At 35.1% G+C, this 23,590-nt stretch overlaps 2 protein-coding genes across 10 annotated transcripts; one reads left to right on the forward strand and one right to left on the reverse strand.

The window, feature by feature from the left end:
* Window positions 1-81: 81 nt before the first annotated feature.
* On the forward strand, window positions 82-5,433 carry LOC18429657 (Protein kinase superfamily protein). Of its 5 annotated transcripts, none has more exons than XR_016051980.1 (7): window positions 82-2,043; window positions 2,907-2,993; window positions 3,146-3,259; window positions 3,621-3,928; window positions 4,193-4,306; window positions 4,405-4,477; window positions 5,124-5,433. XR_016051980.1 is itself a non-coding variant. In XM_088861765.1 (7 exons), the coding sequence occupies exons 2-7, from the start codon at window positions 2,931-2,933 to the stop codon at window positions 5,159-5,161; spliced, it is 681 nt and encodes a 226-aa protein (XP_088717891.1). In that variant the 5' UTR covers window positions 82-2,043; window positions 2,907-2,930; the 3' UTR covers window positions 5,162-5,433. The 5 variants fall into 5 exon arrangements, 4 of the variants coding, with proteins under 4 accessions (XP_088717891.1, XP_088717892.1, XP_011621659.1 ...); XM_088861765.1 differs by having other exon boundaries at window positions 3,650-3,928; XM_088861766.1 differs by having other exon boundaries at window positions 82-117; window positions 2,892-2,993; window positions 3,650-3,928.
* A 61-nt stretch (window positions 5,434-5,494) lies between these two features.
* ATSUV3 (ATP-dependent RNA helicase) lies at window positions 5,495-18,538 on the reverse strand. 5 transcript variants are annotated; one of them, XR_016051981.1, is made up of 16 exons: window positions 18,092-18,538; window positions 16,685-16,808; window positions 15,464-15,585; window positions 15,135-15,325; window positions 14,624-14,764; window positions 14,046-14,168; window positions 13,019-13,096; window positions 11,729-11,905; window positions 11,508-11,620; window positions 11,254-11,334; window positions 8,653-8,718; window positions 8,356-8,420; window positions 7,835-7,880; window positions 7,590-7,706; window positions 7,136-7,227; window positions 5,495-5,887 (listed from the first exon to the last, which is right to left on the reverse strand). XR_016051981.1 is itself a non-coding variant. In XM_020664226.2 (16 exons), exons 1-16 carry the CDS (start codon window positions 18,126-18,128, stop codon window positions 5,878-5,880), a joined length of 1,575 nt encoding a protein of 524 aa, XP_020519885.1. In that variant the 5' UTR covers window positions 18,129-18,538; the 3' UTR covers window positions 5,495-5,877. The 5 variants fall into 5 exon arrangements, 4 of the variants coding, with proteins under 4 accessions (XP_020519885.1, XP_006839004.2, XP_088717894.1 ...); XM_020664226.2 differs by having other exon boundaries at window positions 11,729-11,897; XM_006838941.4 differs by lacking the exon at window positions 5,495-5,887 and adding an exon at window positions 6,097-6,432 and having other exon boundaries at window positions 11,729-11,897.
* Between the last annotated feature and the right edge of the window lie 5,052 nt (window positions 18,539-23,590).

Below are 23,590 nucleotides of genomic sequence, written 5' to 3' on the forward strand. Positions count from 1 at the left end.
AATATTGGGATCTCTTTGTCATTTTTAAATAGTGCAGGGGTCATAAAGCCAAGTAAATTCGTTTGATCATATAACAAGTTCACCCGCGGAGAGAGCTTGGAGCTGTTTCGTTAGCAGGTATTTTTCCGAATTGTTCTCTTTTTTTTTGATAGATATTTGTTTGCTTCCATTTAAAAGAACGGAAGATAATCTATTTTCTTTACTCTCTCTTATTTTTACTGCGTAAATCGTGTTCTATGCATGGTCTTCTGTCGATTTCTGTTTTTTCCATTGTTTTTGGGGCATGTATCTTCATCTCTTGAGATTTTTTTGGTTCTGAATCTGGGGTTTCCTCCACCATGTTAGCAAGACATATTGTTCCTAGGGGTATTTGGGTTTTTGGGTCCGTTTACTTTTTGGAGACTTTGGAAACTTGTTTCACTGCTGCAAACTCCATTAATGGACTTTTAAATGGAGCTTTACGCGGTTTCTGCAACTTTAGTGAGTCTTCTGAGCTCCCTGAATGGATTAAAAACCCAAAGGTGGAGCCTTTTGTTGATTACATGGATGATGATTTCGTGCTTCCAGCGAATGGAGTAAAGAAAGTTGATTGGATCGATAATTTGGAGAAATTTGACCATAAAACTATTTCTCGGGTTTCTTCCTCTGAGGATACTGATAAAATTGGTTCATTGTTGGAGAATCTGCGTGATTCCCCTGAAGATCTTTGGAGGGCCTTAGACAATTGTGGTGTCAAAGTTTCAGAGACTTTAGTGAACAAAGTGCTCCGGAGATATAATGACGATTGGATTTCAGCTTTGAATTTCTTTAGATGGGCTAGTAAGCAAGTGGGTTTTGTGAATTCAACTGAAACATATGATATGATGGTTGATATTCTTGGGAAAATGAAGCAATTTGATAAGATGTGGGATATAGTGGAGGAGATGAGGAAAATAGGAGGGTTGATTTCTCTATCTACAGTGAGTAAGATGATGAGGAGATTATCGGGTGCTGGTAAATGGAAGGATACTATAGATGTGTTCTATGGGATTGAGAGTTTAGGTTTAAGGAAAGATACCTCTTCTATGAATGTAGTTCTGGATACTCTTTGTAAGGAACGTAATGTGGAGCGTGCTAGAGATCTATTTTTGGTGCTTGGGAGGGAGATACCCCCTAATGCTCACACCTTCAATGTACTGATTCATGGATGGTGTAAAGCTAAGCGCCTGGAAGAGGCTGAGTGGACTATGAGGGAAATGAAGGGATATGGATTCAATCCTTGTGTAATTTCATACACTAGTTTAGTCGAAGCTTATTGTTCTTTGCATGATTTTCAAAATGTTGAGGCCCTTCTTAATGAGATGGAAGCGAAGGGGTGCCCCCCAAGTGTGGTCACTTATACAGTTGTAATGCATGCTTTTGGGAAGGCAAAAGAGACCCAAGAGGCTTTACGAATCTATGAACGGATGAAGAAAAGTGGTTGCACCCCAGATGCTTTGTTCTATAATTCTTTGATTTTTATATTGGGGAAAGCAGGTCGACTCCGAGATGCTCGAACTATTTTTGAGGAGATGCCTAATAATGGAATTACACCAAGTCTTACAACATATAATACATTGATTTCGGTTATTTGCGAGCATTCTCAAGAAGAGGAGGCTCTGGAGGTTCTTAGAGAGATGAAAGAAAGCTCTTGTAAGCCTGACATTCGAACCTATACACCTCTGCTGAAAATGTTCTGCAAAAAAGGAAGGATGAAGGTTCTTGAATATTTATTGCATGATATGATAAGGAAGGATATCAGCCTTGATCTTGGAACTTTCTCTCTCTTGGTGCATGGACTTTGTAGGGCCAGTAAGTTAGATGGGGCATGCTTGTTTTTTGAAGAAATGGTTATCAGGGGGTTGGTTCCAAAGTATAATACTTTTCGAATCCTAAGGGAGGAGCTTGACAGGATGAATATGAGGAAAGAAAAGGAGAGGATTGAGCAGTTGATGAATCGTGCAGAGAGTCAGAAGCAGCTTGGACGTCATATGAGACTGCAAATCGGCTCACATACTCAGGCTGGTTAGACTTTGTTCACATGTTGAATGTTGTAGCACTTTTTCTTCTTATAATTTGTGTTTCTATTTTATGAAGTGAAACTTTTGTTTTTAAGCTACATCTAGTTTTTCTTGTCTATTATTTATCTAGAATCAAATGGACCATTGAATATGCTAGCACCATTTCATGCAATACAATGAGAACTTAACTGCTAAGTAAGAACCATGAGTAGTTAGGGATGTACTGACTTTTTTGTTGTCAATGCAAAGGACAAAAATCGTATTGACTTACTAAGTTTCACACGCTTCACTTAGAACGAATTGCTTTGTTGGAAACCTAGGGCATTGAAAAAGGAAAATTTGAGCATGACACAAAAGGCTTTTAGTTCCATTTTTACACGGTTTGCAAGGGAATACAATGGGCAACCAGAGAAAATAATTATAAAGATTATTCTTTCTTCACCCATGAAATATGCGAATCTTGTGAATATTTGCTTGATGAACTCTTGTAGGCAAACTTTCTACCTTAATATAATAGACAAAGAATGGTCGAGTTTGTGCTACATGTTAGAGAAACCTATCTTGAGAACCATGCATAGCGCTATTCATGTGAGGACCATGCATAGCGCTATCCAAATAGACATTAAAACTTGCATAGTTTGGTGCATGAGCAATACAGCGAATTGTCATTGTGGTCCAAATACAAACTAAACCCTCATGTGAGGAACCAAAACTAGATAGTTTCGACAATTTCCTCTACTGTTCGGAGTTTATTACCTCTGATCTCCCTACAGAAAAATATGCTGGTATGATCCTTACAGTGATTGAGTGTTTATGCATATGCAATCCCCATGAAACTCTGATCATCCCCAGTACATACATCTGCAGACCAGCTAGTTAAAGGCCATACAAATGGATATTGATTCAAAAGAGGAAGATGGTTTTCGGGTGCTTCTGAAGCAGGGAGCAGAAGCTGTAAGGGTGTCTTTCTCTTCTCAAATTTGTGTTATCTTTTTCTTGGATGTAATAAAAGGATTAAAGTGGAAAGAACAGAGGTGATACTAGGTTTGATTCTTGGTTCTGCTTTGTTTGGTTCTTTAATGTGGATTTAATATTGGCTTTTGCAGAGAGTATTTGAGTCAACCTTCATGGGAAGGAGGTCCATCATTAAGGAAAGATTCTCCAAGAAGTACAGGCACCCAACCCTTGATTCGAAACTGACACTGAAACGTTTGAATGCGGTGAGTTTTGCAAATGGTTTCAAGCCTGGCCAGCAAGTACTTAAGTCTTTACTTTTAACAGTATATCTCAATCCAAATGTTTTGAGCAATATCGTTTTGTCGTCTTTTGAAAAAGACCATCTCTCTCTCTCTCTCTCTCTCTCTCCCTCTCAACATGACAGGTTGGAACCATAAAGCATCATATTGTCTCCTCCCTGGAGGAGAGCCTTTGAGAGAGAGAGAGAGAGAGAGAGAGTGATGAGCAATGTAGCACATATCAGTCATTTTTTTTCATGCTCCGGATATAAATTTTTTTAGCTTTAGCTTTTCATAGTTTACCTGTATAAAAACGAACTATGTTGGTTTCTTTTTGAGCATGCAGATGATATATAATTATAATTCTAATTTTAGGAGGCCCGTTGCATGACTAAAGCAAGAAGACTTGGTGTGGCCACACCTGCTCTATATGCTGTGGATCCTTTGCTACACACACTCACGTTTGAGTACATTGAAGGACCATCTGTGAAAGATGTTCTTTTAGACTTTGGATTGACTGGTGTGGTAGAGGAACGTATAAATGATATTGCTGGACAGATAGGAAATGCGATAGGAAAGCTACATGATGGAGGCCTGGTTCATGGGGACTTGACAACTTCAAATATGCTGCTTCAAAGTAGCACGAATAATCTGGTCGGTCTCTCTCTCTCTCTCTCTCTCTCTCTCTCACACACACACACGCGCGCTCACACACACACACATAAAGGGAATGTTTCGATGTTTTTCTTCCTCTTCGAGTATGGTAGGCATGGGATGAGGTTTATCCTTTGATATTGGATAATCGCCGTTGTGGTGTAACCCCTCATGCCATCACTGATGTTCATTTTTCATTAATTAAATGATTTCAGCAAATTCACGCCATTTGCATTGACCAAAAAACGCCATATTCATTTTCAGGTTCTTATTGACTTCGGTCTCAGTTTCACTTCTACCCTTTCTGAGGATAAAGCCGTGGATTTGTACGTACTTGAGAGAGCTCTGATCTCCATGCATTCTTCATGCGGCAATGTGGTAATCTCTTTCTCTCACTCTCAGATAAATATTCTATCCCTTGGTTCTTTGGTATTTTTATACCTCAACTTTCTCACAATTTAATCAAACTTGAACAGATGGATCGGATACTGGTTGCATATAGGAAGTCCTCAAAGCAATGGTGTGCGACCCTCAACAAGCTTGCTCAAGGTCTTTCTTGTCATAATTTTTCCTCTTTTCTAAACACGAAGTTTTGTATTTTTTGGTAGACATCATTTATTTATCAAAGGAAAAAGATGAAAATTGCTCATGCATGAAGTGTTACAGTACTTCGCTCATGGCTCCCAACTGCTTAATCTTCATTGGACAATTGGGTGCATGTGTTAGCATATGAATTTTGACTCTTTTTTATTAAATATTAGAATGAGCTCAAATATTGAAGGTACACGGTGCCCTCATACATTTGAAAATATATAAAAATTCTTCAAAACAAAATAATCATAAAACCCCTGAAATATCACAGGGGTATTTTGGTTATTTCAGTTTTTAAAAGTTATCTTTTATATATTTTTTAGGCTCGTGAGGGTGACACCACACCCTCAAAATTTTCAGCTCAAACCAAACTCTAAACAAAATTGGAATTTATATTTGTCATGCTATCCCAACAGTCTAAGTTCGACAGGATAGTAGGGAGCCCTTGAGCCAAGACCGTAGCACTTTCACTTACAGGCACTTTCACTTACTGTGCACTTTCACTTACAGTGGATGGTAGCATCTTCCATTATTAGAAATAAAACTAATAATATTTCTTAGAAGACCATAAGCACAACATAATGTCACCTCGCTTTTGTTACAGTGCGACAAAGAGGCCGGAAGCGCACAATGGTTGGCTAAAAACCTTGAGATATCAGGGTAATATCTACGACAAAAATATTGCACCCTGATCCCCTTAAGCTTCAAGAGGAAGTGTATTGCATTGCTGGAGAAAAAGAAGTTAGCTTCTGATTCAAACTGATTTATGCTATAACGCTTGTATCTAATCTTTCAGACTGCATGTCTTCATATGGTGACCATCTAAAGTGAAACTGGGAGACAAATGGGCGACATTCTCATTCATGTAATCTATTGTAGGGGATTAAACGATGCTGCATAGATGATTTTAGTAATTTTTGGCATCAGAGAGCGAGAGAGATTTCAGAATGGCTTATGCTGAGGTACATCTGCAGATTTTATGGAAGAAATATTAAGAAGGAAATTTTACAATAGCGCTTTCACCCTCTGAAGCTGTTGGATCTTGGGGATGGCTGGGGTGTGATTCCTCGGCACAAAGTCTGTCTAAATTTTTGACATACTTCGAGAGGAGGGATAATGAACCCCAGCAATCAAAGTCTGCATCTGATGGCTCAGAAGGGTTCGTTGAAATGCTCCCAAAATAAAAGAAACTTATACAATGAACACCATTTAAAGTATGCAATAAGACCAACTCCTTTTGGTGAGGAGGCTGCTATCAGCCTTGTTCATTAGATGTAAAATCAGGCACTTGGGAGTGTTGTATTTATTTGGTTCCTGAGCTTTGTAACGCCCCTTATATCTGACAATCCATCTGAGAGCTAAAGATATCTGTGTATTGAATATAAACCATCTTAAAGTATGCAATCCAAAGAAGTGATATTTCATTAAAAGAAATTACGAAACATAGGTTAAGTTATGCTACATGCAACACACACATAAAGAGGTAAAAACATAAATTTACGGGGGCCGTATGTAAATGCACAAAATATTGGGTCTTTATGTTGGCTGAGCTAATACTGGAGTCTGAGTTTACCATATTTTTCCATAAAAATTAAATTTCCCAATAGTCCATATATGAAATTCGACATATCCATATGTATTTTACAATGACCGCTCATCCCATTTCAGACGATGAACTTTGTACATTTGGAAGTCTAAAGCAAAGTCCAAGCACTCAGCCAATGGAAAAAAGATAGTTTATTATTGCAGTTAAATTAGAACCAGGTATAGGCTACACGGAACTGATTGCTCCGAGAGGACAAAATTTACATTAGAATTACGGTGAATCAATTTGAGGAAGAGCAGACTTCCTTTGGAGCTTTCTCGATCTAGGTCTCTGGTATCCCAGTCTCTCCAAAAATTCTTCTATCAATCTAGTAATACCAAAAGCACGCTTGCTTATCATTCAAAGCTCTATAGACTTAACATAATCACCTCTTGCTACTTAGAAAATTCCAAATGATGAGCCAGGTGTTAAATTTCAATTCTCAATATGAATTTTGACAGGCAAGTGAAATACCAGATACAGGGCTGGATTTCTTTTTCACATATTTATTGAGAAAAGGGGGAAAGAAGATCAAAATTGAGCATTGCTGCCAAATTTGGGAAAAAAAATTCAGATCCAAATTCAGGATGAAAAAAAGGTTATTTTTAAAAAGGAAACCCCACAGAAAATATGCCTGCAAATTCAGGTCAAGATCTGTTTACAAGTTAGATCACTTCAATCAAGTATTAAGACCCAAACAGAAACAATTTTTTGTTTCATGATTCTGATGAAAAAGCCCCAAACAAATAAATAAATTTGGGCTTATCTACAAAGAGACCATTTATCTTTTGTACATGGAGGTCACAATTATTTTTATCCCTTATATTTCAAAATGGGTGGTTGTAAGAGTGTCATTGGGTAGACACAAAGTTCCAAAAAATAAATCTCAAACTTTGTGACTCAACACCAGCCATCCAATTTGATATCTAATGTGTGGGAATGATTGTGACCTTCATATGTAAAAAAGACAAATGGTCTCTTTGTAGACAATCCCAATAAATTTAGCTCCAAGGGCTTGATAAACTACTCACAAGCTGCACATTGCCTTCTGAGAAACTGCCAACTCCCTATCTGGAAAGCTATCCTCCAAACGAAAACTCAGCCACACGTACAGCTCCAGTACCTCCAGGACAACATTGGCAACAGAAGATTGAAGATAAATAATAGGAAGTACAGGTGTATGATATGCTTGTTCACTATGCACAAATTCAGATTTCAATGATACATACTCCAAACCCCTTCAACTTAAACTAAGATTTCAGACAACTTCTACCAAATTCGGTCTGAAACACACTTTCCAGCCTTCGCTAGGACTGTTGGGTAGAATCAAATGGAATTTACAAATGGATTTGTTCAATACACAATCTTTTCAAACAGTTTTAATTTTTTTAGTACCTTTTTCGTTTAGTACCTTTTTACTTTCTTAATATTTTAGGAAAAAGAGAACTGCCAAAAAGTCACCTAAACACTTGAAAAGAAAATTACCTTGTGTATGGATTCCAGATCCTTGAGCTCATTTTGTGTTCTTGGTACCAGGAGGGTTCCAGGAGTGAAAATCTCTTTGAGTCGAACAATGCCTTTCTTGGCATAGCCTTCTGCAAACTGATTCACCCAAACAGATTCATAAAATGTCTTGTGCTAAGAAAGCAATCATCGCCATCATAGCCTTTCCCAATTAATTGGGGTCGGCTCGCTAAGAAAGCAATCAAACCATAACATACAGACTTTACCTGTGTAAGACCCTGTGCTGATAAATCATCATTCATGTCAACTGGGCTGCAAAGAGTGTGAACATCAGCATTTCTAAAATCAGACTCAATATGCAGTCTGCCTTGGCCATTTAAAAATGACCCAAAACTAATTTTGTCAACATTAACAATTAGAAGAAAAGGGCACGGGTCTCTCCTGCCTAAATAGTTGGATTAAAGCCTGAACCTGCAAGCTGCCTCAATTAATTCAGGTTTAGGTCCATTTGCATATGAACATTGATATTTATAAAGAACATGATAGCAAGACCCATTGCAGCCAACAGACCGGTCCAAAGCTCTTACATGGTCAGTTGGCATTTAGGAGAAACTTGGAATGGGAAAATTAAAGTTAGCAAAACAGCCTCAAACTATCTAATCAGAACCAAGGGCAGCATGTAAGGTGTTGTTACACATACATCATCTATTACATTTAGCATTACCATATTGTCAAATTTACATTTCAACTCCAATTAGTAGTCATGTAATATACTAAAGAAAAATACCTGATGCAAAAAAGGTATTTGTCTTGCAAACCTAGAGGCATTTCATCAACCACCATTGCAACCTTCTGTGGTCAGACAGCAGGCAAAAATTAATATCTAAAAAACTAATATCATTTGCAAAAAATGTGCAACTGTACAATTAGCTTTAAACAATAGAAGCGATAACTGCACATATTTCATTAAAAAGAAATGAGTGCCCTATCTATGACACACCAATCAGGACTAGTTCATGATGATAGCCTTGCTCAAGTGCCTATATCTGCAGTCACATTGAGGTTTAGAAGGAATATTGCATACCAAAATATCCTCATAATTTGTAATGAAGTAGTTTGGAGATAATTTTGCCTTCCCAAGGAATTGTTCCTAAAAAGAAACATCAGTTGTTAGCCATAAGTGAAGTTTGGAAAAAGATTAATTCCACAATATTTCTGCTGAGTGCATTTAAGAATGTTGCTGAAAGTACTATTTGAAAATTCAAATGAAGCCCATTAGACTAGATCAATGGTTTAAAAAACGGATCGGTGACCCAGATCGGGCTTCCAAAAAACCGATCCGGATCGGCGAATTGACGATCCGGATTGGGAATCGGGTGAATCGGTCAGAATAAAGCTTAAAAAAAATTCGAAAAAATTATTAAAATTCATTATAAATATTGTTTTTTAGGAATTCAATAAAAAATGAGGGTACTCCATTAAGAATTTTCATGTTTTTGAATGAATATGCGAATATTGATATGTTCTTTCCCTGCATGAACCGCCATTCAGCATTTAATTTACAGTATTTCGTGCTCATCCCTACACTGTTGCTGTTGGGACTCGATATGTGAATAATATGGCTGGGATAGGGTGGCCATCAGAATCATCATCTCTCTCGTTTTCTCTTTGAATAATATGGATTAAAAAAAAAAAATAACAAATTTTCAAAAAAATCGATCATGGATTAAAAAAAAAATCACAAATTTTCAAAAAATTCTATCATGGATTACAAAAAAAAATTCGATCATGGATTAAACAAAAAAAATCACAAATTTTCAAAAAATTCAATCATGGATTACATAAAATTCGATCATGGATTACATAAAATTCGATCATGGATTACATAAAATTCGATCATGGATTACAAAAAAAAACAAACAAAAAAAAACAAAAAATTCAATCGTGGATTACAAAAAAAGAAAAAAATAGTTCGATCATGGATTACAAAAAATTCAATCATGAATTACAAAAAACTCTATCATGGGTTACAAAAAAAGCAAAAAACAAAAAATTCAATCATGGATTACAAAAAAAAAAAGAAACATTTCGATCATGGATTACAAAAAAAAAACAAACATTTCGATCATGTATTACAAAACATTCGATCATGGATTACAAAAAATTCTATCATGGGTTACAAAAAAAAAAAAAAAACAAAAAAATCGATCATGGATTACAAGAAAAGAAAACAAACATTTCGATCATGGATTACAAAAAATTCTATTATGGGTTACAAAAAACCAAAAAATTCGATCATGGATTACAAAAAAACAAAAACAATTCGATCATGGATTAGAAAAAAATCGATCAAGTATTACAAAAAAATCTATCATGGATTACAAAAAATACAAACAAAAAAAAAAAAAAAAAAAATCCGTACGGAATCGCCTATTCACTGTTCGGACTCGCCGATTCCGTACAGTGAATCACTGTACAGAATCGTCCGGTTCTCTCTAGAACCGGACGATTTCCGATTTTTTGGGCGATCCGGTCCCTTTTCACGATTTCCGAGTCGAACCGGGCGAGTCCGATTCGACTCGGCGTTTTTTAAAACGCTGGACTAGATACAAAAAAGAATTCTGCAGAATGCGTACTCCTAAGTTAGAAAATTCAAGAAGATCATCACCACTAGCCAAATCTACAAAGATACTGCCATTGAGAATGATTTGCTCCTAGAACCTAGAAAAGGACTTTTACGTTATTTGTAATAACACAGCTACTTTAGGAGGAACATTTTTATGTGCTCCTAATGATTTACTGTCTTTCTCACTCAAGAAATTTGTCAGTTTATGGGGAGTTGTCAAAGGTATGAATCCAAGTACTTAAAACCAGACAAGTCACTGTTCATTCCAGTAGCGTTAGGCTTTGAGTCAGGCTCCCTGTGAACGAGGTAGGATGTTTCTCACAATTTCAACAGAAAAATACATTGAGCTGCACTTGAGGTACAACCAAATGAAGATGTTAGACATAACAACAATTACATCAGCAGCAAGATGCCGCCTCCCAGGGATACATCCCACACCAGATGGTCTAGGGTTCCTTGGGAACTGTTATCAAACGATCGAAACTCTTAGTTAAAACCCCATGTGAACTCCACCAAACACCATATCTTGCGGGGGCTCCATGCCATGAATTCTGTCTCATCCACCACAAAGATTGCTTACTTGGAGCAAAACTAGTTTAACTTGCATTCTTATAAAGACCAAAAGGTTGTATGCTTCACTACTGGCTTTTTCTAACTAGTAATCTAGGTTAAGAAATGAATGCTATTGTTTGGATAGCAGCATGGTAACTTTATCAATTACAGCAGTATACACCCAACTACAAATTACTGCTCCATCGGTAGAATCTGGTCACAAGGATATCAATTTTGCTTGAAGCTGCATCTGGCATTGCATTTTTTACCAGGGCAAGCCCCACCATTTTTCTGTTTTGTAAGGCACAGAAATTACGCGAACAGCCCATACAAGAAAAAATATTCTAAGGGAAGGAAATGCTTCTGGGAAGCATTCAAATCAGACACTTTTTTTTTTCTTTGGATAGTAGCATTAAAAACAAACTCAATATCTTGTTCCCATAAATCATGGCATCAAACAATAGGAGAAAACATAATATGGGAGTACAAGTTTGGTATGTATCCTACCAACATGGAGTGGAATCCAATGGTTGGATGTAAACGAGAGTATAATAGCAAAAGATCAAATGATGGAAACAATCCAGCCCGCTGCAAAAACACATTAAGGTAATTGATCATGAACCAATAACTTCGATTATCAATGCAAAGGGATGCTCTCAAACATTTAAATACTAATTCCATCATTAGCACTAGGAGATTTAAATCATGGATCTACTAGTTATAAATATTAATAGCAGGAACAGAACATTATAATAACTTGCCTCTAAGATAGGTGAGGGAGATTGGAGTGAGGAATGAAGTAAAGGCAGATCATCTTTATTTATACAAGTAACCTCCCCAGAAGGAAATTTAGAACCATACCTTCCAGCCCTCCCTGAAAAAAGTCAAGGATAGGGTAAATACATACAATTACAACAAAGCAGAGAGTAAATATGCTAAAACATCAAATGTGCAACTTAAAAGCAGTAGAAAGATTGACGACCTGCAATCTGTTTAACTTCTGGCACGGTGAGTTCCCGGATTTGGACACCATCGAATTTCTCCATTGTTGAGAATATAACTCTACGAATGTTCAAATTAAGACCCATTCCAATAGCATCACTTGCGACAAGAACATGAAACTCACTGCTTTCATCATTGAACATTGTTGCCTGCAGTCCTAAATAACAGACCCACTTAGCCAGTCATTACAAACATAATAAAGTCAAAAACATGAACTATAACAACTAAAAGCACCAAATGTCAACTTTCTCTCAAAAAAAAAAAAAAAACAACTAAAAGCATCAAAGTTTCACAAGACGAAAATGCCCTACATTGACAATCTGCCCAACAAGGATGCCTGACAATACAAAGTGAAACCATATTTAAATATAATATGAACTATGAAAAGCACTAAAAGATAGATTGATAGAGGAAGGGACACAAAGTAACAGCACACGACATCAATCAACCATGCGAGCAAAAATTCCCAAAGCAATTGGAGAAAGAGGAAAGAGAAGTTTGTTTTCAAAAGCAGCGAAAAAAGGTAATACCAAATCAAATTATAGCAAGATACATTATCATGATACATGCTTTGGTGTTCTAATTTAATCTATCAATGAATGTGAAAATGCTGTTGAAGTGCAAGGATGTTGTAACAGATCTTAATATCCTTTTGGAGCCAAGTAGGGAACTTGCCAAAATGTGGTGAATGTAACATAAGATACAAGGTGAATGTTTTTAATAAGGGAAAATTTCATATAGAACCCTAATTCCTCATATTATTTCATGATAGACCCTCTTTTCGTTTTCTTTCAAGCGGCATAAGGAAATCCCTAAGGATTTTACGGTACCCCCTCATCTCTTCTCTCCCTCTTTTATTGACTTTTGACCACATAAATTAGCCCCAACAAATCTTTTTATACCATTTCATCAAAAAAACTTTTTTAACCCTCTTTTTCCCTTTCCACCAATTAAAAACATTTTTGGGTTGAAATGGTATAAAAAGATTTGTTGGGGCTAATTTTTTTGATCAAAAGTCAATAAAAGAGGGAGATAAGAGATGAGGGGGTATGGTGAATCTTTAAGGGTTTTCTTACGCCGCTTGAAAGAAAAACGGAAGTAGGGTCTACCATGAAATAATACGAGAAATTAGGGTTCTATACGAAATTTTCCCTTTTAATAATGATAAGTCCAATAATATCCTATCTAATTTGCAGAAAATTTCAAATATAACTAGTTCGACTGCTGTGGATCACAAAACATAAAATCTACCTAAGTGAGAACAGCATACCTGCCGGGTTCGAGTTTCTGGAGGTAGGGAACCGTACACTACCGAGCACATATGCTTTCCAGATGTTTCAATCTTTTTCTACTTAAATCCAACAAAAAAAATAAAAAAGTTATGAAACATGCATAAAAATTAACAACGGTATAGATAAAACAAAGAAGAAAATAAATAGAATAACTGATGATACCAAAGTCTTCGAAAGTTCAAGAGCAAGAAGTTTCATATGAATTTCATATGATCACATCAGGGCATGCAAAAAGCAAGATATAAGAGGAAAAACATGGTCAAGGGAAATAGAAGGAAATGCAATGACAACCACTAAAAAAACCAGAAATATATCATACAGAAATACTTTCATGCTTTCATTATATTACACGAACTATTAAGTACCCAATGAACAACTTGGCATGAAAGGTATGGGACGCAACCAATAAAAAGTTCTAATGAAAGAAAGACTCATTTCTTGCCGTTCTGATCATGAGAGCAATTCAGCACATCTCATACGATTTTGGTGGGGTCCAGAGGGAAGACAAATCACCGACCTGGTTTTCATTCAATTTTAGATTATCGAAAGTGTGAGGGGTATATAGCACATCCTAATGAGAAGAAGCCATGTTAAGGGTTTCTCGGTGAGAAAGAGATCAGAACCCAAGTGAGAAAAAGAGTCTGCTCTATTGCAGAATGCACCAACCATGAAAGATAATACCATAAGGTTTCTCTGACATGTATATTCTTGTAACTGATCATTTTTTTTATTAAATAAAAAAATCAACAATAATATTCATACCTTGATCTTCTTTTATGGGATCTTAATGTTCGAACAGCAAGAAAAGTTTCCTACCTATAATTAAGAGCCTCCTAATGTATGTCCACAGTTCACACTATAGATTTGATGTGTGCAATTTGGTTCACTGTCTAACAAGTAGGAGCAGGAACAACTAGGAAAAGTTACAGAAAGACGGAAGAAATATGGAGCTGCTATTGGTAATAAACTTTCAAGTCAAATAAAACAGACTTTCGGCTTTCTCACCTTTAGTTTGTATATACAACGGCGTGAAAATGTAACAATACAGTCACCTCTTTGTATGTCAGAAAAGGACCAAAGTGGAGCCTTTGAAGGAATAAGTGGTGATAATCGTTCATAACGTTGAACCTGAAAGAATACAAATAAGAGATCTTAAAATGTGGGTGAACACATCCCATAATGCCTGTGTGTACATATAGATATATACCAGCCGATATAGTAATATGAAAACTACAAACTCAGAGTGGCATAGGAATAAAACTAATGTCAGTGTCAATGCATGTCAAACACATGCACACAGGGAGTGCAATGGAGCATGATGGCAATAGCAAAAAATCAAATGCATCCGACACCTTGCAAAGAGATCAAACAAACACAAACATAATCACAATCAGATCACTTATTGTAAGCAAGCTAACACGTGAAATTTCCAACCAAACAATGCCATCTCATACAAAAGTAATGTAGAAGCATCATTCAGTTGTTTAGGAGGCCTTCACCCAGACAAAATGGAAATCAGAAATTCAAATCCAAAGTGACTGGAAATAACATCTAGTCTTATATCTACTAAATAAATATATTACCTCGATTTTATCACCAGTAACTGCAAGGATTTCCTGAATAAGTGGAACAGCAGCAGGATCCCCACACAAATGCAGTTCGTCAGCAGAAATCCCTAATAATGCACGTGTGAACGAGAAACCCCTCGTTGAACATCCAAGCATCTGCAAATAATAGAAAGAACTCGGCATGCCTAACAACTGAATTGCCTTATCTACGAAAGCGGAAACTTCTAGCATCAAAAAGAAAACCTCCATATATTATTAGGTATCATTCAATCAAGTTCCAATAGTTATTATGTAGCACCTCAGCTAAACAAGTAACACGATACCCAACATGAAAAAAATTACACAAATACACTCCACATTATACGTCCGAAAACATGGTGAATGATAGTTTATCAGATAATACAGTGATCAAGGCAGGCAAAGAACCTAGATGACTCGTGTATGATTAAAAAGAAAATCTACATAGCATGCCGGGCCACAGAGTTAACACAAGAATGGAAAAGCAGAGTATCCCCAAACAACATGCCTGAATTTCATCAATTATTGCGCATCGGTAATCATAATTTACATCAGCCATCTCAACAGTCACAGCTTTGTGTTTAGCACCATCAATCTCCTCTCTCTCTTGTCCAGTCACCAGGCTACAAGGAACTCCTGCTTTGTTTAACGTTTTGGCCACTTCCCAAGCAAGGAGTCTTAAAGGTCCACAATATATGCCTATAATGAAATCAAACAAAGAGTAACAATTTGATTAAGAAGTTCCCAGAAATTCAACATGCTACATGCTATTACATATCATGCATGTAAACAAGTATCAAGGTCGACTATCATAGAATAGCATATTCTATGATATACCTGAGGAGCTCTTTACCAACCGCTTCAGTGCTTGATATGTTTTACCACTGTTTGTAGGGCCAACGTGCAAAATAACATTCCGTTTTTTCATCCGAGCACGTGCATACCATGTGTGAGGACGTCTATAAATGACATAGAAGCACAAATGGTAAGGAGGCTTTTTTGCTTTATAAATGCTAGCAAAGGGAAGATAATAAAATGTGTGAAGATGCATTAAAGTGATCCTACCATCACACCATATAGCTAGCATTAATGGAAAAATTATACAGATTTACAAAGGTGAAGGATAAAAATGATTAAAATCTATAGAAAAGCTAAGAACCAGAAATTAAACACCAAACTACATAATTACCCAAAAAAAAAACCCAAACTACAGTGCAATCTCTGTTCCTTAGAAACCTATTGCATTGTCTTCTCAAGTAGCAGTTATTAAATATCACAACTCAGTGTACCTGTCTTGAGGATAGCCCTTTCAAACTTTTTGGATTTGGAGATATTATAAGTTCATATAGTTTACAAATCTTGAATTTGGAGAAGGTGAAACATGTGGATTGGTAGGTTTTGGCTTGTAAGTTTGATGCTGTTGATTTTCCTATATTGGTGATTCAATGGATTGAAGCCCGGTGAGGAGACCAATTACCACAAATATCAACAAAGAAAAATTAATACATTTAAGTTATCAAAAGCACTATACTCTTTGATAAGAACACAGCAATGGACACGATATCAGCTCAAGAGTGAGAAAATTATGTTTATAGTTTGATCTTTTCAAGAAAAGAAAATGAAAAGATGAGAGTTGAGATATACATTTAGATGATAAAGCACCATGATATCTTCTGATCGAACTATATCACAATTATTTTCTTTTTACTTGTTTACAGTTCTTACTGATATCCAACAACAACAAATTACAAATTGGTGAGGAAACTGACTGGCAACACTTTTTTTAATACCATACTACTATTCAACAAATAAGAAATTAGACACGAAAATGATAATCAACACTTGTAGCACTGGCTAGACAAAATTAACATTTCACATCAAGTAATCAAATAAATAAATATGTCGTTTATGCAATGTTAATCCTGCTTTTATGATTAAGTTCCAAAGGAAAAGGACCATATATGATGAAAAATCATCTAAATCATTACTAGAGAAACTTGAAATGAAATAAGGCGTGATAGATCACAAGCCACACATTTAAGGATAAATATTGCTTACGTTAAGTCGGTGATGTCAAACAGTGGTGAATTGCAAAAGCTACTGAAGTAGCCACAACCATAGCGAGCATTTTGTAAGTGATGAAGACTTCGCTCCAAGCTCCCCAATAAGAGTCTTGTAGTGTCTAGGACACATAATCACCATGTTAATAAAGAGAAGATAAACTATCAGGGAATTGCACAGATGAGTGCTAGTAGGGGAGCAATACCAATAAAATCAAACTCTTACAAGGTTCAATAAATTGCCAATTAAGAATCATGCCACTTGTGACCAAGAGTTCATAAAATATGTTAGAAAACAAGAGCTCGTGAACACATCATGATGTAATAAACCTTCACAATCTTTATACTATGTCCAAATCAAAAGTAAGCATAGGAAACGAAGGGACAGATTGAAGCCTTGTATGACAAAATAGATGAAATATAAAAATTCCTCCATTTGGGAAAGCCTTTTTTTAATGTACTTCATCCTATTGGGATATGGTGCTTCTTCCTTTCAGGGAAGTTATTGTTCGATTCGATCAAAATGCTTTCTCAAGAATCCGAGGTTGATAACTCTAGGTTAAGATGCTCAAATTCCAAAAAAATAAAAGTAATAATAAATCATAATATCAATTTTCTCTGGAGTGTTTAGTGTGCAGCCTTCTCTTGAATGTAAACTTTGGTGGTAATCCAATTCATGCTCTAGCCCATAATACAGAACACCATAAATTAGATGCAACAAAAGAAATGGGGGCTAAGTAATCATGTACCATTAATTTTAGTGCTAAACATCATCATCATCATCATCCGAGCTGTTTTCAATTATTTGGGGCCAGCTAAACAAATCCTCTTGTGCCATTCCACTCTATCAAGGGCCACACCCTCAATGTCTCTATATCTTTTCTCACTACTTCCATCCTTTAGGGCATTCGCCGTGCCGTCAAACAAACCAGCCCTTTAAACCTATGATGTTCTAGGTTGACATATAAATTTAACTTACAGGTGCTAAACATATAAACTTAAATTATAGAGCAGTGTTCCTCGGCCCGTTAAATTACGGTGCTAAAAAGACTAACTTAAAATATAGAGTAGTGTTCCTCTGCTCAATCTCCATACAAGTTCTCCTACATGAACTCTCTCTCTCTCTCTCTCTCTCTCTCTCTCTCTCTCTCTCTCTCTCTCTCTCTCTCTCTCTCTCAATTATCACCACTCAATTTAAACCAGTAAAACCTTAACTCGCCATTTCCAGAAAGTGAGGACACAAATACAACCTCTCTCCCATTTTTGCAGCTAAAACTAGTTTAAATGGTCTTAAATCAATCAAAAAATAGAAACCAAGAACCAGTAAAACCCAAAATCATCATAAACTAAGAAATAGTCGTCTTCATTGCTGAAATAAAAGGAAAACAATGTTCGTGATATTTACCTGAGGGAAATTTCTTCCGCAAAAAGGAGGAAGCCATTAGGGCTTGCAATGGCTTTAAGGCATCACACTGCTTTAATTTTACAACTCAAAAATGGAAGGCAAACCCTAAAAAACAAAATGTAAACGTAAAATGATTAAATGAAAACGAAAATGGGAGGGAAAACAAATGAGTGGCATCGAGTACAGAGCGGGGTAATAGTTCGGCGAAGGAAAAAGTTCGCGGTTGAACGGGCGTTTCGAGAACCGTAGATCCTATCCGAATTGCCCGATCCAGATATGTTGCAAGGGAATAATATTCGAATATAACTGTTCGGGTTGGTCGAGGCCTTCTTTTCTTTATTTTAAAAAAAAAAATTTCTTACTTTTAATATTTTATTGGCCAATTCTCTTTTTTTTTTTTGCACTTTTTGAAATCGGCCATTTGCAAAACCAGACAGGTTTCCAAATGACTGGTTCACATAACCAATCTAAGTTTTTAAATATTGGTCAAATTTTGATTTGGATCAGGCCCTACCAATTTGTGGAAGAAAAATTAACAAAAAAGAAAAATCATAGTTTATTTTGGAAATTTAAAAATAGTCTCATATATTTTTTATTTACATTCAAGTATTATATTTTAGGGGAACCCACTGGCTCACATGATCATTTTCTATATATATATATAGAGAGAGAGATAAATGATCTTATAGGACCCTACCCCACCCATGTGTGTAGGACCCCAAAGGATCAGCATTAAATTTGACACATATATCTAAAAAAGTTATCACATGGGTGCATGACTTAATTTTTCTAAATATCTGTACCAAATTTAATGGTGATCATTTGATATCCTACACATATAGGTGTAAGAGAGTCTCAAAGGATTATTATTATTATTATTATTATTATAATATATAAAAAATGATCATATAGGACCCTCCCTCACCTATGTGTGTAGGACCCCAAATGATCACCATTAAATTTGGTACGGATCTATATAAAAGTTAAGTCTCACACCTATATGATAATTTTTCTAAACATTTGTGCTAGCTTTAATGATGATCGTTTGGGGTCCTATACACATGGGTGGAGGAGGAACTTATAGGATTATTACTCTATATATATATATATATATATATATATATATATATATATATAACTTTATTAAGCCAAAGTTAAAAGACCCGCATGTTTATATATATAACATTATTAAGCCAAAGTTAAAAGACCCGCATGTTTATAAGAATAAAGACGGATCGCAGTATTAGAGAGATATTATATATGGAACATTAAATAGGTCAAAGAGCCCATCTTTAAGAGAGATATTTTGAATGTAATGGGATAAGAACACGACTAGTACTATGCATGGGGAAGCCTAATTACGGGGATAGATTGGGATAGATTGTGGTAAATTTATTTATTTTTATTTTTCATTTTTTTGTATTTTTTATAAGTGTGTGATGGTGAGATATTGAAGTACCACATTTATGGTTACTTAAGTATAGATGAAAAAATAAAATTAAGTAAAATATATATATAAGGTTGCAACCATTGTTTCAAAACTCAGTGAGTCCAACCGGACTCACCTGGTTCGACTCAGAAACCGGCAACCCCATGCTGGTTCCTGCAATACACGGGAAATCACCCACGTCTAGATAGAACCGAGCTATTCTGAACGGTGAATCGCTCGAGTTACTGTAGCAGGCACGGGTGACACAATAAAAGCATTTGAATCATCAAATTTTGGAGTTTTTTTATCATTTTTTTTGCTTTTACTAGTTTGATTCGAATATTACAGTATTTGCATGTTTTATTGTTCGATATATTGAAGCTTTCAGCTTCAATTTAGATCACAAATCATCGGATTTGTGAAGAACAAGAGTTTTTTTTTTAGGTTTCCGCCTTTTCATTGATTTCAAATAAAATAGGGCATTGTTTTTTATAAAATCAGAGGGTTATTAATCTTGAGAGTGTTATTGAGAAGAACTTATTCAAAATTTGCGATTATTTTGGACAATTAACTGTCAGATTTGGGTTTGAAGCCACAGTTGTAGAAAAACAGGTAAGAACCTCGATTTTTCGCCATTAAATCGATTGTATTTAAGTTTTTGCAAATAATTTGTTGATATTATAGGGTTTTGATTCCTTATAGTGTTATTTATAATAAAATGTATTCAATTAGATCTAATTTGTTCGATTTGAAGTGGATTTTCGAGTTGAAATGTCTGATGTCAGGTTGGGTGTGCGTTTTTTTTTTTTTTTTTTTTTCTGTCATTTTTGAATTACAGATGAAATAGATCATTATTTTGTATGAAATAAGAGGGAGATTAGTCATGATTATGTTATTTATCATAAAATGTGTTCAATTAGATCTAATTTGTTCAATTTGAGGTGGATTTTCGAGTTCAAATGACTGATGTCAGGTTGGGTCTGTATTTTTTATGCGCTTTTTTTTTTCTTTTTTCTGTCATTCTTTGAATTACAGATGAAATAGATCACTATTTTGTATGAAATAAGAGGGAAATTAGTCATGATTGTATTATTCATCATAAATTGTACACATTTTGTGTTGATTTTGGTGGATTTGTAGTGAATTTTCGATTTTGAGTCACGATTTTGTGAAGAACATTTAGGTTTTTTTTCTTTTCAGCCAAACTACAAATATGATACGAATTAAAGTACTATTATGAATTATTTTAGGGGTTTTTTTAATGTAATACTGTAATTCAATTAATTTTGGATGTAATTACTAGAATTAACCAATTTTTATTGCTCGATTTCGGATGAAGAAGAGTTGTGGCTGCGTTTTTTTTTTTATGATCGATTTTTTTGAAAAATCATGAGTTTTTGAAAAATTGTGAAAATCATGACCAAGTTTTGATTATCATGAGGAATTAAACTGTATTTTAAATTTTTATTGTTAAATTTGTAGTGCAAAAAAGTACATATTGATAGATTATTGATGCAAAAAAATACATGTTGTTAAAATTTTAATGTAAAACTATATTTTTTTATTTTTAATGCATAAAATGTAAGTATATGGTTGATAAATATTTTATCAGTACATTATCTTGAATGACTATATCATTGTAAATATTATTTGTGGCATGTATGTATATTCTTAGTATTAACTGTATGAATATGATTATAAAAAAATCGTGGCATCTATGATAATTATATTATCATGCATTTTTCAATTGTATTATTAAATTTTTAATGCAAAAAAATGTATGTTGATACATAAATTGTATATATATTTTTGATAATTTAGTTGTAGTCATGTTTGGAGCTTGCATTTTTTATTATATTATCTTGCATTTTTGTATTTGAGATGTATGATTATTTGTGATCATTTTAATTGAGTTGGGATTGTGCCCACTATATTATTGAAAATATTATTTGTGGCATTGTGAATGACTATATCATTGTAAATATTTTTTATGCCAAATATACGTGGTGGCATTATGGATAACTATATTGTTGTAATTTTTTTTCTTGATTCTAAGTGTGGCTTATACAGACTCTTTTTATCTATAATGTTGATTCTATTTTTCTTGATTCTATTTTTTTTCCCAGTAGGAACTAAGTCATGCTTGTCAAAATTAAAATTTGTAACGAGTCCATATGTACTATACCATTGTAAATATATTTCTTATTGATACTATATCATTGTAAATTTTTTGTTCTATATGTAGTGGCCGATATAGACTATTTTTATCTATAATGTTGCATAAATAAATTATTTTTGCCAGTAGGAACTAAAATATTTTTACCAGTAGAAGTATTTTGTATTAACAATAAATATAACTTTATGAACTACCCCTACATATTATCATTACACAGTGATTATTTTTCATGTTGAATTGTCATGTTAATTTTTAACCATTTACATATTAAAACAGTTGAACCATGGCAAGATCTAAATAAGACCCTGCATGGCAACACAGGGTTAGACTTGATCCCAACAAAAAAAACAAATTTATTTATAATTACTGTAAAAAAGTGATAAGTAGTGAGGTACATTGGTTCAAGCAACACTTGGCAGGTATTAAGGGAGATGTTTCTATGTACAATAGTGTTCTTAGTAATGTAAGAAAATAAATGACAACATTTCTCAAGGCTACCAAAGGTAAAAAAACTGCAAAGCAGATGATGGATGAAGAGATGGCTGGTTTATATACGCCATCGAGCGGAAATGATCTAGAAGAGCAATATAATAATGACTTGGAGATGGCCACAAGAATGAGTTTACAGGAAACATACTATAGGGAAAGCGGGTTTAGAATGCATAGTGGTTATGACATGGGCATACATGGTGGGCCTAGCTCAAGTATGCATGGCAGGCCCAGCTCCAGCATGCATGGCGGGCCCAGCTCCAATATGCGGGCCTAGCTAAAGCATGTATGGCGGGCCCAGCTGGAATATATATGGAGGGGTTGGTGGAAATATGTATCAACAGGAACCGGATGTTGAAAAAATTGTTCTTGGCTTATCTAGGAGTATCAGTATTGTAGGTCACAGTCGTATAGACCTATTTATCTCAAAGCCTAAATCACAATAGATGATCCTCGAAGGCATGGTGAAATGTACGAGAAACATGTTAGGCATATATGTTGGTAAATGGTTCAACGATAACGGGATCCCCTTTGATGCAGCCAAGAGCCCATATTTCTCACCTATGGTCAACGTAATCCAAATAGCCAGGCCCGGGTAAAGCCCCCAACTGCATATGAGCTCAGTGGACCGATCTTGGATGAAGAGGTGGAAGAAGTTAGAAAGTAAATTGAAGAAATGTATCATCAACCAAGGGTGTTATGAGATTCAAGAAAAATGGGAAATTGAGCCCATGATTCATTGGACCTTTTGAAGTCCTGAAAAGAATTGGAAGTGTGGCTTACCGACTTGCTCTCCAGCATCCACAATGTCTTTCATATGTCACTGCTGAGGAAATATCAACCTGACCCGTCCAATGTCTTAGAGTATGAATCAATCCCGATTAGGGAAGCATAAAAAGCTTGCCCAAATCTAAAATATAATATATACTCTAAGACAGTGGGACGTGAATGTAAAATCTAAAATGTAAGCAACTATTTTTAAATGTTGAATATAAAACATGACTTTTCCATGAATTCCCTTACTGAGCAAAGAATGTAATTTTTAAAAATTATTAAATTTTATTTTTTCTAAAATGCTTACGCAAGTTCTAAGATTATTGGATCAACAATAAATTATTTATTATATCTAAAACTCATAACTGAAGCGGCAAAAGCTCGGTGCTCAAATGGGTCAACCACCTATTCCAATTTAAACCAAGAATGCAAACCCATCTATTGATCCTTTGAAAGGTGAGGTTTGTATATGGTTGTCTCCTTATGCTGTAGAAGTAAGGCGCACCTATAAAATTTATTGTCGTAAAAAATCTTATGATAGCTTTCAAATCTCTTTTTATCCTAAGTTATTAAATTTAAATTTTATAAAATAATATTGATCGAACTGTTCAAGAAACACTTGAAAATCTAG

This window comes from Amborella trichopoda, chromosome 3 (genome assembly GCF_054954075.1).
Source record: "Amborella trichopoda isolate Santa Cruz 75 chromosome 3, AtrichopodaSantaCruz75HAP2 v2.0, whole genome shotgun sequence".
Lineage (NCBI taxonomy): Eukaryota > Viridiplantae > Streptophyta > Magnoliopsida > Amborellales > Amborellaceae > Amborella > Amborella trichopoda.

Bases quoted from the DNA above. Each gene is read 5' to 3' on its own strand.
- LOC18429657 (XM_088861765.1), top strand. From the start codon at position 2,931: ATGGATATTGATTCAAAAGAGGAAGATGGTTTTCGGGTGCTTCTGAAG. The intron at 3,260-3,649 runs GTGAGTTTTGCA...TTCTAATTTTAG, and splicing joins CACTGAAACGTTTGAATGCG to GAGGCCCGTTGCATGACTAA. The intron at 4,478-5,123 runs GTCTTTCTTGTC...CTTTTGTTACAG, and splicing joins CCTCAACAAGCTTGCTCAAG to TGCGACAAAGAGGCCGGAAG.
- ATSUV3 (XM_006838941.4), bottom strand. From the start codon at position 18,128: ATGGCTTCCTCCTTTTTGCGGAAGAAATTTCCCTCAG. The intron at 15,586-16,684 runs GTAAGCAATATT...TGTCATTTATAG, and splicing joins TTTGACATCACCGACTTAAC to ACGTCCTCACACATGGTATG. The intron at 14,765-15,134 runs GCATGTTGTTTG...TATTATTTGCAG, and splicing joins CAATAATTGATGAAATTCAG to ATGCTTGGATGTTCAACGAG.